Source organism: Toxotes jaculatrix, chromosome 12, assembly GCF_017976425.1.
Source record: "Toxotes jaculatrix isolate fToxJac2 chromosome 12, fToxJac2.pri, whole genome shotgun sequence".
In the NCBI taxonomy this organism is placed as follows: Eukaryota; Metazoa; Chordata; class Actinopteri; family Toxotidae; genus Toxotes; species Toxotes jaculatrix.
Genome location: NC_054405.1, coordinates 5,881,720 through 5,897,678, shown reverse-complemented (window position 1 = coordinate 5,897,678; position 15,959 = coordinate 5,881,720). Strand labels below are relative to the sequence as shown.

The 15,959-nt window shown below is 40.2% G+C and overlaps 1 protein-coding gene across 1 annotated transcript in view; it reads left to right on the top strand.

Moving 5' to 3' along the window:
* Nucleotides 1-15,959, top strand: part of uvrag (UV radiation resistance associated gene) — an 82,307-nt gene that overhangs the window by 23,416 nt on the left and 42,932 nt on the right. Inside the window, exons 9-12 of the mRNA XM_041052119.1 lie at nucleotides 2,650-2,734; nucleotides 6,185-6,272; nucleotides 6,653-6,713; nucleotides 9,609-9,774. Of these exons, the coding sequence (XP_040908053.1) occupies nucleotides 2,650-2,734; nucleotides 6,185-6,272; nucleotides 6,653-6,713; nucleotides 9,609-9,774 (400 nt within the window). The remainder of the gene's footprint in view (nucleotides 1-2,649; nucleotides 2,735-6,184; nucleotides 6,273-6,652; nucleotides 6,714-9,608; nucleotides 9,775-15,959) is intronic.

Genomic DNA, 15,959 nt, shown 5'->3' with positions numbered 1-15,959 from the left:
TTTTAATTTGCGTTAATGAAAAGCACTCTATATCATAACTGTATTTATTTTCATTGTTTCACACAGCTGCACTGAATGCTGCATGGATAAAGTGTCACTTGATAATTACGTCGCAGTGTGACACTTAACTTTAAGTACATTTACAGTTTTTAATGTGAATCAGATAATATTGGATTCTGTTTGTGGATTGTTCTCACGGACACTGTGTAATTCATGATAACTGTTTCTCAACAGCTTCGATCAGTGTTATTTTGTTTAATTTTGCAAAAGATTTTTACTTTTGATTTTGGATCCTAAATCCACCACTCATGTTTAATAAGGAAGATGATATGTGGACACACAAGCAGCAAGAATCCCTCACGTATGCTGCCATGTTAAATGCCGTAGCTTGTCTGTGATGGTACCGATACCGTGATGCACACTGGAACAGGCTGGAGGGATGGATGGAGGATGAAAAAAACGGATGGATAGAACAGATAGGACATAGCTGGGCATGACATAAAAGCAAGACGGCCCACGCAGTCAGTGTTAAAATTTGTTTTCATGTCATCACTCACTTCAGAGGGATGGTCTGTCTGATCTCTGTCAGACACCGTCTGTCCTCTGAGTTAATCTGATGGAGATACTCCTGAGCACCACTATGTTCCCCTTCCCTCTGTCTGCAGAACTCTCCCTCTCCTTTCACCCTTACGATGGTATGACGATTGAGCAGCATGGGTGCGAGTGAAAATGTGTGATAAAAAGCAGGTCCTGTGATCCATCTGATCTCACCTGATTTGATCTAATTTCTCACTTTTCATCAACTTCACAAAGAAAAGGTGTATTTTTTTTGTTTGTTTTCATTTTCTTATTACTTATTTTGCTGGTTGACTCCCAGCACCCTAACAATTGATAGACACTGTTAAGGATTTTCTTTTCATTTTTAATAGAAGAATGCAGCTAAACACAAGGGTACGTTTTTGAGAGCAGAACTGAAATTGTAACTGATTCCAAAGTTTGAAAGATGGGGGGAGCCTCAGGAGATGAGCTGTTTGCTCCCTGTTATTGCTGCCTGAGTGAAGTTTGGACATCTTATTCATCTGTCTGCTGTAGATCGCTGCTTACGCACAAATGTTTTTATGATAATGTAGACCAGAGCTAATTCTTAAAAAATGTGCTTTTCCATGCAACAGAAATGGAAAAGCTCTGCTTGGTGCTTGATTGTCCATGAGGACCAGGGGGTTCTTGGTTAAAATATGTGAAAGGTAAAACTGAGGAATCACAGAATATCTTGTCATTTATGACTGTTTACTGTTAATTGCAGCACACATCTGCCTTAAGTAAACATTATCACACATTGAGCTTGGTTTCTTCTCTCGCTCAAATAATATGCCAAGAATAGAAACCAGGAATCAGTAAGAACCAGAACTGATAAACAGAGTCAGAACTGGAGTCGACCAATTTGAATCTGACCGACTTCCTGCTCTTCCTGTGGATCTGTTGGCCCTTCGGTTTAGTCCTGATTATGTAGTTGTCATGTGCATTTTAAATGGAGGCACTTGAAAAGTATATTTATATTTATTTATATGATCATATGAGCGGCAGTGATTTGACTCCACGGTCCTCCTACATGGTTGTGCTCTTCCCCATGTCACACAGAGCGAGGCCAGCCGCCTTGGGGAGGAACCTCATTACTGATGTTTATATTCATAGTCTGAACATAAAGCATATGTGATTTTTGGCATGATGAGCTTTGCTTTGTGGCTCTGCGCTCTCTTCATCACCACAGTCTGAGACAGCAGCAGCAGCAGTCATTTAGCTGTTGCACCCAATGGTCAACCTCATAATCCTCTGAGCTCTTATTTAGGACAGCAATCCAGATTTTTAAATAATTAACACAAGTCACATCCAGTCGTCCATATGCCTTCACCTTATTCAGCTTCCAACTGAAATAGAGCAATAAATAAGCAAACACTTTCTTCTGTTTATTCCTCAGTGTGGAAAAAATGCATGAGAAAATGTGTAGCAAACGTGTGGTTTGGTTATTCTGAATCTCTTTACTGATAATGGGGATCGTGTGTAATAATGGCTGCATAACAAAACCCATTAGACTTATGTTAAAATTGAAAACAAAATTCTTTTTAATAGTTTTCTTTTGCAGTAGTAGTAGTGAAACTTCTGATTTATTTACTCCATTAAAATCACCATATTTCTGTTGCCTTTGCCTGCCATCCCACCATATGTGACGCTGTATGAACACAGATTAGAGAAATATTCTGCTACAGCCCTAAATTATACTTTGCTTCTTTCTGGTTTTATGCTACACTGAGTTATTGTGAGCTTGCCAACACTGCGGTTACATAACATGTACAAGCTGTATCATCGCTGTCCCTTATCTGTGATTTTATTTATTTGCCCAGCTCTGTATTTAGAGTCTGACAAACCCTGTAATTTGCATACATATGTTGTTTAGTTTTATGTGGTGTGAAAAGGAAATGGTTTTTGGCCTGATCAAAAGAGCTGTTTGATCTTGCTCAAGTTTGAACAGTGGATGGCAGCCAACGAAACACAAGCCCACCTGGCTGTTCAGATGTAGTAGAACAGAACACACACACACACACACCTGATAATTTCCTTTTTTATGATTTTTTTTTTCTCTGTGTCTGTCAGAGGAAGGGTTCTCCGCTCAGCACGAGAGTCTGAAGGAGGAGAAAGAATCCTTAACCAAGCTGCAGAAGGAATGCACTGCCAAGAGGTATGTATGAACCTGTGATTATCTGTTCCTTAATTCCTATAGAAGAATAACACACTTTTTAAATGCATTTATCTCTAGCAGCAGGACATTGCCCAGGGCCCACTGAATGACCCAGTGTGTTGCTCAGTCGTATTGAATTGTGATGAGATTACACCCTGCAGCCTGCCTTCCACCTTGCTCTTTCAAAACAGGGGGATGTTTTTGTGGCTGGCGCTGCCTATTTATGTGTTCTCAGAGTTTGCACATTGTGCTAAAAACCTTATTGGCCTGTGTTTGCCTTGGCCCGTGGGGAGACGTGCGCGGAAGGTGCCGACCCTGGATACGGCTTTGTTTGTCTGAGAAGTACCTGGCAGTCACAGAGGGTAAACTGGAGCCCCAGGAAGGCCAGCAGGGGCCAAGAGACCCAGCAAACAGGAAATTAATACAGACAGTTGTACATCTGCCTAACATCCATTCCTTGGAAATATCTGTGTAGTTCATGCTTTTCATGGAAATGACTCTTTTTATTTAACCTTTTTTTTTTTTTTTTTAACTTTTGGCTAGGGAAAGGTTACACTTTTTCTTTCTAGCCTTTCCCCATTTCTGCATAATGTTTCACCCCTGCAGTTGAACAGGTTATCTCACAACCCTGGGGTGAAAAGAAATGCTGTAGCCTACATTCGGTGTTAAACCGTCTCCCCTTTGGTCACCAGTGGCAGGAAACAATGAAGTACATTTACTTATATACATTTATAAGTACTGTACTTGATTAACTGTACAGTTTTGATATTTTGCTTGAGAATGTCCATGATGCTACTTTATACATTTAATCTACTATTTCAGAGAAGTATTGTACTTTTACACTAGACAAATGCAGTGTGAGAGATTAAACCAACCTTACCAACCTTTTATGTCTTTCTGCCGGTGACAGCTGTAGGTGGAGACTGTATGTTTTCGTGTTGTCTGTCCATCTGTCCGTCCCATTCATCAGAATGGTCTGTCTCAGGAACACCTTGCCTTTCTTCACATTTGGCACACATGTTCACTTGGACCCACAGATGAGGTCAAAGGTCAAGATCACTGTGACCTCAGAAAACACATTCTTTCCCCCATAATTAACTAATGCTCATTAATACCTTTGATTAAATTACTCATTCATTACATATATGAGTCTGGACAGACATGGATGAAAACTGCAACTGGACTGGTTTGTAGGGGAGCACAACCATGAGGCAGTAATTCTGCTTGGCTTATGAACCCTTACAACAAAGCAGTGTCTAGTTGGGACATTTCCCCTCTAAACTTCTCAGATGGTTTCATTTAAATAACTGTTCCAGGCCAAAACAGGTCAAATTATCCAGCAATTTGTGTACAATTGTTGTATTAAAATAGTTTTTATAATAGAAGTTATTCAGATTTTATTGTAGAGTTACTTTTGTATTTCATCAACTTAAAAAATAGGAAAAATGTAAACAACTGTGACCAGTGCAAAAGCTTTAACACTCTACTAAGTCAGTACTTTGAAGGGGACCAACCCTTAATTGGACTAAACCAATGGACTAAACTACCTGACTGTATATCAGGTTGTCAAAACTAGCTCCACCTCAACCAGCTATAGCATTAAAATGCTGCTTCATGCATCATTATTCACAATTAATTATTTCCACTTTTTAAGTAAAGGCTTGACACTTTGGGAAAAACACTTACTTCCTTTCTAGCAGAGATTTCGATTAGATAATCTATACAACTTTTGTATCTGTCTGTTAAATATAAGGCCGTGCTCAGTAGGTTAGCTTTGCTTAGCACAAAAAAAACTGGAACTGGAGAAACTTCCAGCCAGGCTCTGTTAAATGGGAACAAAATCATGGTAACAAAATGGATTGTTGTGTTGGAACGTTTACTTATGTAAATAATCTGAATACTTCTTCCACAGTTGTTGGCAGACACAATTGTTGGGCATGAGCCAGGATGTGTGTATTTGCTTACTCATGCCAGCTAATATGTAGATTAACACTAAGTATTTTGTTTACGAGTCTACATTAAGAAGGGCAAAGGAAGTGGGGAGGTCGGGGGGGCCGTTTAGTTTGCATGTATTAGGAAAAGGGATTGTAAGGGCCTTGCATCATGCCTTCACCATTTAGAAATGACAGAGCCTGCAGGACAGATGTGTTATTTCAGGTCAGACTATCATTACACACCAATCTGTCTCCCCTCTCTCACTTATACAAAACAGCCGCACACAAGGAAAGGGTAATGATAAGAGACTGCTAACCACAGGAAAAGCCAAATAGGAAATTCATGTGAAAGGCGAGGAGCATGGATGGGGGGATGCATCACATTCAATAACCATTATACCCCCAAAATCTCTTTTCATCTGCGTGAAATGATGGACTATTACCCACAAGTAGTTGTGTAAGTACAGCAGAGGACACCCAAAGAGAGAGACTCACCCTGTCTCACACACACACACACACACACTCCATTCAACCAAAGCAGTCAGGTTAGTTGTCAACTTGCTAAACCAGGGAATGTTGCTGTTGCTGCTGAATGTTGTGTTAATCAGACATAAGCAGTGAGTGGAGCGTGTGTGTGTGCATCCTTAAAGAGTCACTTTTCATTTATTTTTCAAATATTTAAAAGCTAATCTCCACAACATTTGCCTGCAGACTAGTGTTACATTTCCTTTATACATATCTTGTATTGCATGTGCTCTGCCTTTAGTCTCCAGCACAGCCACAGCCTTACTTTAAATTTAGAAGAGCTGTCATAGGTTGACAAAGGTTTCTCACTGACATTATATTGCTGTTGGAAGTTGTAGGGATGTCCAACATGGAATTGATTTTCAACACACAATGTTTATTGCAGCTTCAGGTGGGAACATCAGTTTACATGAGCAAGAAGACAGTGAAGAGAGTTTCTACAGGACATTTCTGGAAGACTACAATTTTTTTTGTATACATACAGGCTGGGCATCAAGATGTTTTGATAATCCAAGTCCATCATGCTGCGATTGGTGGGCTTAGCAAAGCTAATTGGGACTGTCCTGTTGTGTATTTTGCTTGTTTTTTTGTAACAGTTAAACTTAATATAACTGGCTTCTGACTCAGCTAGCTCTCTTCCAAGTATGGTCTAGACAAAAAACAGACTGGCCTTAGACTGACATTAACCTGCTATCACACGTCAGCATGCAGCACACACAAACTATCCTCTGTGTTCATCAGTGATCTTTCATAGTTTCAGTAATTTTAATGACCTTTATGCTTTACAGTTGGTCCCAGTGGAGAAGCAGCAAGCCTGGATGGTTTCTCCTGCTTATTTCCACTTCTTCACATCTCTTCCAGCTACGCCCTTTTCCCTACCATCTCGTCTCTGAGCTTTCCCCAGTCTCTCCTTTGCCTCCCTGCGTCCACCACTCTTAACTGCAGCTTTTGTCTTATTGTGTTGTCTTTGTGTCTGGTTTTGTCTCCCCAGAGAGCAGTTCCTCAAGTCCAACGCCCAGCTCACCTTCCGCTGTCGTCAGCTCCTCTCTGAGCTTTCCTACATCTATCCCATTGATGTGGTGAGTAGGACCTGATGGTACACTGATGCGCAGCGCATTGTTGACAAGGCAACTGGAAAGAATTATCTGGTTACACAACCGAGGCTTTGATAAAGCGGAAATGGTGCACATAGTTTTGTGTTCAACAGTACCCCTTTCTTTTTTTTATTCTAAAGTAATGTCTAAGTCTGAATGTCACTGCCACTTCAGAAGATCATCACCTCTGTTCCACTTGCTTCTCTGATATATTTTACAGTCAGTTTTCTAAAACTGTTGGCAAACAAACTAAATACCACTAGAGAATGACTGAATGACTTAAAGCAAGTAGGTTTTCATCCTGTCTGGGTCTGTTTCTGCTGTCTGATCGTCTTTGATATGGAACCTCTTATTTAAATTCACAGGTTAATCAGTCAGATTATGTCATCTGCGGAGTGAAGCTGCCAAACTCTGAAGACTTTCAAGGTAATTCGTTATGTGCCTGCCTGTGTGTTTCAGGGTTACAGGAGGATAAGCTGTGGTAACGAATGCAGAACAAATGTTTTGTCTTAGGTTTAATGCTTGTGGTTATATGGAGATATTTGGCAAAGCTTTTTAACATTTTACAATTTGTAGGCAGATGATCTCATAGATACAGCATCTATGAGATCATTATTTTGGCTACTATAGATGACAATTACAGTATTATTCCCATAAATAACATGATTTTATAATTGCCGAAATCAGATTTTGGGGAAAGTTGTGACACACTTCTTTGGCTAGTTCTATGTAATTAATATCAGAATTAACCCACATAACAACATGTCCATCCTCAAATATGTGAGATGAGCGATGACTGAATATCAATATATTCACTTTAATATGACAAAGACAGTGTTTGAATGCAAATTAACAGACATGTACATAAGCTTTGCAGGGTGTATTTTAGTCTCGTTTATTCTTTTTTTCTCCTGACGTTTAATTTTAATCCAACTTTTCTCATCAGCACAGTAAAGAAAAGAAAGACAGCAAAGAGGAGTGAAATGGTGCCAAAATGACTGTGCTTAGAAAATAAAAATAAATGACTAAATAAAGAGGAAGATAAGGAAAGAATTTTTAGAACGTTTGGAGTTTGTAGCCCTGTGTGAAGGCTGGGTAGAGAAGGAACTTGGTGGGATTGCATTCTTGTGTCTTTTTTTTTTTTTTGGAACACTTAGCCTTTCTGATCTCTTGTTGGCTGCCGATGGAGGAGTTGTTCCGCACTACCACAGTCTTATAGAGTCTTGTCATAAGATGCTTTTGTATCTGGTTACACCACCCCAGGGAGACAGCCACAATAACCACATGGTTTAATATCAAAGAAACTGTATTAGGCAACACAACATTAAAAAGAAAAGTTGTGTCAGCAGGCAGTTACAGCCACAAAGCCCTTGTTATCATTTTTAACGGGGTGGGTTAGAGTAAGGGTCACACGGTATGTGTCATGATAAATGGGATTTGCTGTCACAGCAAGGGAAAGTTGATGACTTCATGACTTCTCAGTTGCTCAGATGAGTTAAATGGGGGGGGGGGGGGGGTAGGACTGACTGAATGGGTAATGAATGGTTAGCTTTGGTTGGCAGCACTTGTCTAATACTGAGAACACACCCGCCACTGTCCACTCAACATTCTCAAGCTCCCCTTCCTCACAGCTGGTGAGGCCAAGCAGGCCTCTGAACCCATAATTCAAGATACCACTCCCAATCTCCTCCGCTCCCTGCTGTCACACTCCACCTGTTAACATCTTTTAAGAGCACACAGAAGTGCACAGTAGTGACAGCCAGCCCATTTGTGTTTGCAGCAATCACTGGTTCCCATGAGGCAGAGACCTGTGTCTGCTTCTGTCTACCAGTCCTGCATAGGTGGACAGCTAGCAGTGAGTAAACTACTTAGCATGTGCTGTGGCAGAAGATGAAAGGGCTAACAGAAACACCCTGCTACATTTACCGCTAACTACATTTTCCCATAGGACCTTCCACCTGGTCAAGTGGCTTGTGTTTTGTGAAATGCAATTCCAATTAATATTCACTCTCTAACAGCTGTGACCATTAGTCATCTTACAAAGGCCTGTGCAACATGCAGAGACCTTGTATAGAGATGACAAGAGGAGAGGATGGAGAAGCATGCATTTCCCCCCTTCCATTTCACCCCATTGCTGACCCATGCTCTCATTTGTGTGAGGTCTGCCCCAGAGAAAGCCTGTTCAAGTTCAGAACTGTCCGGACGGGTGTTGAAGTCAGTTCAAAAAAAAAAAAAAAGAAAGGCCTACAGGGGAGGATGTTCCACATTATAGAGTGGGGTCAGAGTGAGTTGGAGTCCTAATCCCACTGCGGGTCAAAGTGGAACAGGGTGGTGCTTTTACATTTAACTAAGCCTACCTTGTCAACTCTCCAGTTGCACCCTAAGGTGTCGCTTATAGTGGCTTGTCCTTTTGTTGACCCAATATTCCTGTTAGTGTGAAGCCTCATCCAAAAGCACCAGAGGCCAGGAAGCAGTTTACTCCAGGTACTTCAGTTGCTATGGAGTAAAAAAATGCAGGAAGAAGAATGATACAAATCAGACTTTTTGTGTTAAATGGAAAAATACACAGCCTGAGCCAAGGAGCTGACCACTTACTATTGCCATAGTCTATTATTTCAAAGCATTAAGATAAAAACCACGGTGATTTTGAGTCTTTGCCTCAAGCAGGGTCCTGCTGTTGTTTGAGAATGTGAAACCACTTAGCGTGTTGTCTTGAAACCATTTCTTTTGCTTAAAGCGAGATGGTTTGCTGTTTCTTTCTCTGTCAGAAAATGTTCACAGAGGCATCCAGTTTTCCACCCTTAAAATTATTCAGGCTCAGAGGGGATAGTTATACGTGATGCTTTTGCTTCTCGAGCACATATCTCAAAGAAATTAGGTATCCTGCCGCAGCCAGTGTTTTTTTGACTCTGCTGTGCCATATTTTGTATCACATTCAAGACCCTTTCCCACATGAATGTGACTGCTCTTCCTCCTGTGAATACTTGGCTACCAGGCTATCTCTGGTTGGGTGTTTACACATTTTTGTTTGGATTGAGAAGACGTGGACATGGTTTATGTAAACACAATTTATTTTCCCATGTAATGGAAGTACATTCCAAACGAAACATGCTTTGAAGTTTTTGATATAATAAAATACTGACTTGGGATGATTAAAATGCTGCCATTTTGAATTTCAGTCACATTAGATTATGGGCTTTGAGGCTTTTCCGTGTTGATGTAGATCACGTGCAAAACGTTTCTTTTCTGCTGAACAGAATTCCATCTAATATCTGACTCACTGGAACCACTTTTTTTTTTTTTAAACCTTGTCTCCTGCAGCAAAGGATGATGGGAGCGTGGCAGTCGCCCTGGGTTACACAGCACACCTGGTCCTGATGATCTCGTGCTTCCTGCAGATCCCTCTTAGATATCCAGTGATCCACAAGGGTTCACGCTCCTCCATCAAGGACACCATCACTGACAGACTCACTGAGAAGGAGAGAGAGTAAGTAGCCTGAAAATGTGACATGGAAACACCAAAACTTCTAATCTGAAAATATTCACGTGCATCTCTTTCAGCAAAAATACCACTGTTCAAGTTTTTCCAAGTGTCTCTTCTTTGCTGTAAAAATAGTACTCTGTAAAACTTGTGTGGACTCTGTGATTAGTTCCACTTTTCCAAAATATTTGGATCACATGTACTGATGTTCAGATTAGGGGCTCTGTTTTCACGGCTGTGTGGAGACTGTGGCATTAAGTGTTGTGAGCATGAAACAAGCCTTGCAATTCATTTAGTCTTAGGATCACATGCATTCTCAGCACAGCACCAAGCTTTTTATAATGTGGTGATTCTATCAGCAAGTGCAAACCAAATGCATGCAATGCATACAGAGCAATACTGAATAATGTGAATAAATGCTTTTAAACTAGCTTAAAATTCATTTTTATTGCTGTGAAGATTGAACTTTGCCTGATAGAATATAATCCTGACTGTAATTATTTTGGCTAGATTCGATGGGGAGTCAGGAAACAAGTAATTTGATTTAGAAAAAACCTTTACTGCACTGCCCTCATGCAAACTGAATTACAGTGGGTAGTTGTCAGTTTATACAAACATATAAAGGGTTCAAACAGACTATAGCTGCACTCAACAGTTTTGGCAACAGTCGTGTTTTTCTGATTGTATATAAACGTAGCAAATCTACAGCAACTGAATTTAACCTTATTAATTACATAAGCAAAGCAAAGGAAAGGCAAAATAATGTAAAACACTTTTGTATTTTCTTTTACTGTAAGTTATTTTATATTACACAATCAGTTATAAGTTGAACTGAAGTATCCTGACAGTCCGTGGCCCTTCCCTCATGACATGATCAACATTATCAGTACACATATATAGATACATATCATGTGAGTCTTTATATTTTAAAAATGAATCATGCATCACTATGTACGGAAAGAATTCTGACTGGACTTTTAGGATCAAAAATTTACTGAGTTCAAACATCGAACGTTGATGTCCGCTCCCACAGTCTGCTGCACTGTAACTGAGAAGTGTAACTGCCAGTTTGGGCCTGAGTTGCTGTACGTTTTATTAATCTAATATAGTTAAAACATTTTTTAAAGGGAGCATTCTGCAGTTTTGCACAATCTTAATCCCTATGTGAAAATAAATATAATAAATAAATAAATGTTCACATAGGTATTAAGATTGTGCAACTCTCTCGAATGTTCTGTTTAAAAAAATGTTTTAACTAAATTAAATTTGGAGAAAGTACAATGTCTTGGGCTCAAAGTACATTTTAGTTATGGTGTTGCAAATCTTTGGGAAGCAGAAATCACTGTACAATTTTTGGCCCAGCATCTGGACAACAAAGCTGTGCATATATTTTGCACACTGATTACTGAGATTGTGCAAACCATTTCTCTGGTTTCCAACTTATTTCCAGAAAAAAGTGTGAATAATGTGCTCTGTCTTGCTCTATTATATGAGTCTCAGTATCTTGACAAAACTGAACCAAATATAAAAACATGCATCGACTTAAACACATATTTGTTTTGCATGAAAACATTTCCAGTCATGAATCTGCCTCTATCAATCCCAGAACATGTTCTGCTCTTTCAGACTCCCCCTGAATAATTTCAAATCTTTACTTGGAGACTGAAGAGCACTGGCATTTGTTTTATATTAATTCAGTAGTTTTGTGTTTTTGGAATTTCTATTGTGACATGCTATATTTTCTTTTTGATTTTGGAGGAAATGCCTGTGACTAGTGTCACCTCATCCTGTCTGTCTGTCTGTCTGTCTGTCTGTCTGTCTGTCTTGTGGGTGCTGGGTGTGTGTAAGACAGAGAGAATCTGTTTTCACTGCAGTTATTTTCAGTTTTACAGTCTGCTGCTCACTGTCTGACAATATGGAAAATGTACATTGTTGTATGTGTTGAAAAGACATCACTGTACTCGCAGAAAAGTCTTGGGAGGTGAAAACCTTGACACTAATTTGAATACTCACTGAGAAAGAGGGACTGTAAGATGAAAAAGGCATCAATCAGGCATTTCAGCTGGTCTTCATTTCTGATGCCAACAGCTGAGATTCAGAAAGCATTAAACATTTTAACACTGTTAATGAGAAAGTGCATATGGCAAAACCTTGAGTACATGCTGAAAGTTTGTTTCACCACTTAAGGATCATACCGTTATTTTATTTCCACTAAGTTTATTACACTTAAGTAATCTGTCAAAACTGTAGAAACCACATCAAATAACTCTGCTGCCAGATTTCAAAGATGTGGAATATTGTAGTCAGTGAACTGTCAGCCTTGTTATACTTTTATTCTCTTTGAGGCCCTGTATTTAAGATTTCAACAGGCAATAAATTGAGCTACTTAATGGCACCATATATCTATGGAACTGTAACCCAGTGAGGCTTTTACTGTTTGACTAACTTAAGAATTTTAGGTCAGAGCATCTGCAGCGTGTCCATTTTTAGGGATGGTATAAATGACCAAAGTAGCAAACAAAATCTTCAGAACGGACAATGAGATTTTCTCTTAAAAACTGTAATCAGAAGCTTTCCAAAATAAATGTCGGGCAGGGCTATAAATGGGGTGTGTCACTAACTTCTGAAAAAGAAAACAAAAAAAACAACAAATCTAAATCTGCATTGAAAGTGCCTTAGGGGAGTCTGGAATTTTCTGTGTGGGATCTCCACTGTTTGTTCATTTGTTGGTAGAGACAGTAACAGGGAAGGGTGGCCTGATGTGGTATCTGTCCATCTATCCATGCATTTTTCAGCTACTTGTTTTGGTCAGGGTGGCAGTCGTCTTGGGTAAACAAGGTTACAGTGACTGCAGAAACAGTAGTTTGCTGCCTTTGCAGTGCAGAGTGCAAGAGGGATTATATTTGTCTTCATCACACCCCTCAGCTGCAGCGTCCTACACTATCCTGTCCTCCATCAGCTGCTGGTAGCTGCAGTGTTCTGCCCATAAGGAAAAACAGATACATTCCAAGAGGATTTGAATTGGATTTGATAAATCTTTCTTGTCTCTTATTTGCGTGTTTATTTAAAAGCCTACTATGTATTATCCTCATTCATTTATGCCACATTCTTTCTTGTTTCTTTTAAGTTTAAAATTGTGAAGAGGAAACAGTTAAACTCTGAGGTCCCACAGAGTCACTGAACTTCTCATCTTGTCATGAAACACGAGGCCAACCAAGTGTGTTTGGTACTGATAAATTGTTCTTTCTGCAAACAACTAGAGCCCAAATGAAGAAATGTAGTTTTTCAATACATAACTAGAACCAGATATTCACTAGTGTTGACATACAGTATTTAGACATAGCTGTGTTATACTGCGACACAATTATGTGATGTGGAAACCTCCAACTTAAACTAGCCTAATAGTCAGATGATGGACAGCGACCTTTTAAATTAAATACCTTACCACAGCTTTTTTGTTTTGTTTTCCTGGTTTAATTTTCTTTGAATGCAGTGCTGCCTGATACATCTGCAATGCTGTTCATCTACAGACCTGCATAGCTTGGACAGGAGGTGCTGTCTTCTTAAGCTGTTTTGTTTTGCCCATGGTAACAACTCAAAGTTGCTCTTTTTTCAATTTACTCAGGTGTTCACTGCATAATGAAGCTCTGCTGAGACCGTAAATCACAGTGCTCATTATGAGTCCTTGTCTCTTTCACACCCCAGGGCTGTAAATACTTTGCTTCCTATCTTCACAGCGTGATACAGTTTTTGTTGAATCAGGCACTATTAAGGACTGAAAAATACTATACTAATATACATAGAGAACAGCAGATGATAAACTGAGAACCTAACCTCCCCTGGGGCCATTTGTGTAAGTCATGAACTGTACAGACACTGTAATTACAGCACAGGCCAGTGTAATGAAATTATTATTTGTATGTGTTATGGTCTTGTAACTATGCATCATCTCAGAATTAAAAACGCTGCTGTGTTATGATAATTGCATGCTCGGGGCACACATGCTCAGGTATTCACCTTACATTCATATCTGCATTCCACACGTGCAGGACCCCCTTCAGTAAGTGAGAGGGGGGAGTCACAAGGAAGATTATGTTATAATCAGCAGTGTTGCTAATAGCCATGGTTGAAGATGATTGCTCCCTTAGTGTTAGAGTGAGTACTTCAGGTTCCAAGCCACTGGAAGAGGTGAATAAAGATGAAAGTCCAAAGTCAGACTCACACTCATCAGCTCTTCACATCATGACCTTGCTGATATCAGAAGAATATTTCAGCCTTTTTCCTTTATCTGATATTTTATTTTGAAAGAATATTCATTTAAAGAATTTCCCTACATTTTCTTTGAAGTGTTTATTGGTTGGAAGCTGAACAAATATGGCCACTTTGGGAACCTTTGTATTCTAAGTGCTGAGCCATCTGCTGTGTTTTTAAAGAAGGGTGTAAAGGACTGAGTTGGGGGTCATTTGAAACCTGGAGTAGACTCAGTATGGTGAATTATTTAAATTGGTTAGAGAAGAGATGCAGGCTGCATGTTGATGTTAAATCAGTTTGTTATAACAGGTCTGCAGGCCAGAAATCCTCACCATTCTTTTGTTTCTTGAATTACCTTTTAATGTTCTGTGCTTAGGTGCTCATGGCGTAGCCACCCATGGGTGTAACCCTGTAAGGGTCAGCAGCTCCTGTGTTTACCGGGACGGCTTTGTGCTGGACTCTCAGCCCAAAAAAAAGTCACTGCTTATCCTCAGTCAAGGCACGTGGGAACGATGTGCAAATAAGCCCTGACACTTTCACGTCCTCATTTGTCATACTAAGAAGACAAACAGCTGGGAGAAAGTGTGTGAGAAAAAAGAGACATTATCGGACAGCACAGTGAGCGAGTGGCCATCTCTCTGTGTGGGTGATTATGTCATGACAACAGCTGGAGAGGCTCACCGGGAGTCACTTTACACATATCCAGTCATACCATGCAGGATATTTACACCAGCGTCCAGCAACAAAAAATAAACCTGTAGGCTGCGTGGCTGTTGAACAGACACGACAATCCAGCAGCGCCCTTAGGTGTTCCTGAGTGGGACCAAACACTCCAGCAAACTTTTAACCCCCCTCCACATGTTTATGACCCCTGAGACCTCAGAGGGCCACAGACACACAGCAAAATGATGTGTGGGGAGACGGAAAGCAACTAGCTGAGCTCTAAAAGTGTACAAAGAAGGGGTGATTAAAGTGTCGGAAAGAGGCAGTCAGCGGTGATAAGTGAGGTGGCTCGGGATCAGTTTCTCAAAGTGTGGTAGGATTAGCGAGCAGTCAGTCAATTACACTGGCATGCACATAGGAACCTTATGTTGCTTTAGTTGTATGTTGCACTGCAGGCCCCCATTGAATGGTAATTGTCCTAACCCCACTTTTGTAATGCTTTTAGATCCACACATCCTTTTAAGTAAGGCTCAGTGTCCCTCTTCTGTTGCTCTTTTGCAGGACATAGTGGGGATCCAGATTTTACTATCTAACATAGAAGCCCTCTTGTTTATCTTTAAGAGCACTGAATACATTTGAGAAAGAAAGATTTGTCTGTTAACTGGAGTGTTATAAGTACAGGACGTTCAGTGTGGTGTGTGGAATATGATTATAATGCAACTTTTGAGTTTGGTTTATGTCATTTAATTCCTCTCCGCCTGGGGGGGGGGGGGGGGGGGGGGGGTAGAGAAATGGCTGCTTTATTTCATATAGTAGGATATCTTGCCATAGAAAAAAAAACAATCCAAGCATATGTTAGTCTGAACTGTGTTACCCTCCAGCACTTGGGCACAGACCAGAGTTTGAAGCTGTGAAGCTGGCCATGGAGGAATGGTTGAAAGTAAGGTGTGGAAAAAGACTGGTCTGTTTGACACTCGGTATGATTTGGCCTTTTTGAGATCTCCAAATCATCCTCCTCCTCCCTGTTAGAGATGTTTTCTGAGATCAGTGGACCCTAACGACATGTTGCTCCCACGTTTGGTCCCGTGGAGAGCACAGTTCCAGTGTGTCTGATTGCATGGGGGAGAAGTATGGAGATGTGATCCAGATGTCCAGCGTTTGATTGAGACCAGAACCCAGCCATTAAAAAGCAAGCGCTGCCTCATATAGTCTTTCGCCCAAAGTATTGAGGCAAATCAGCTTTTTTAAAAATTTACTTTCTTTATCTTTTGCTAAAG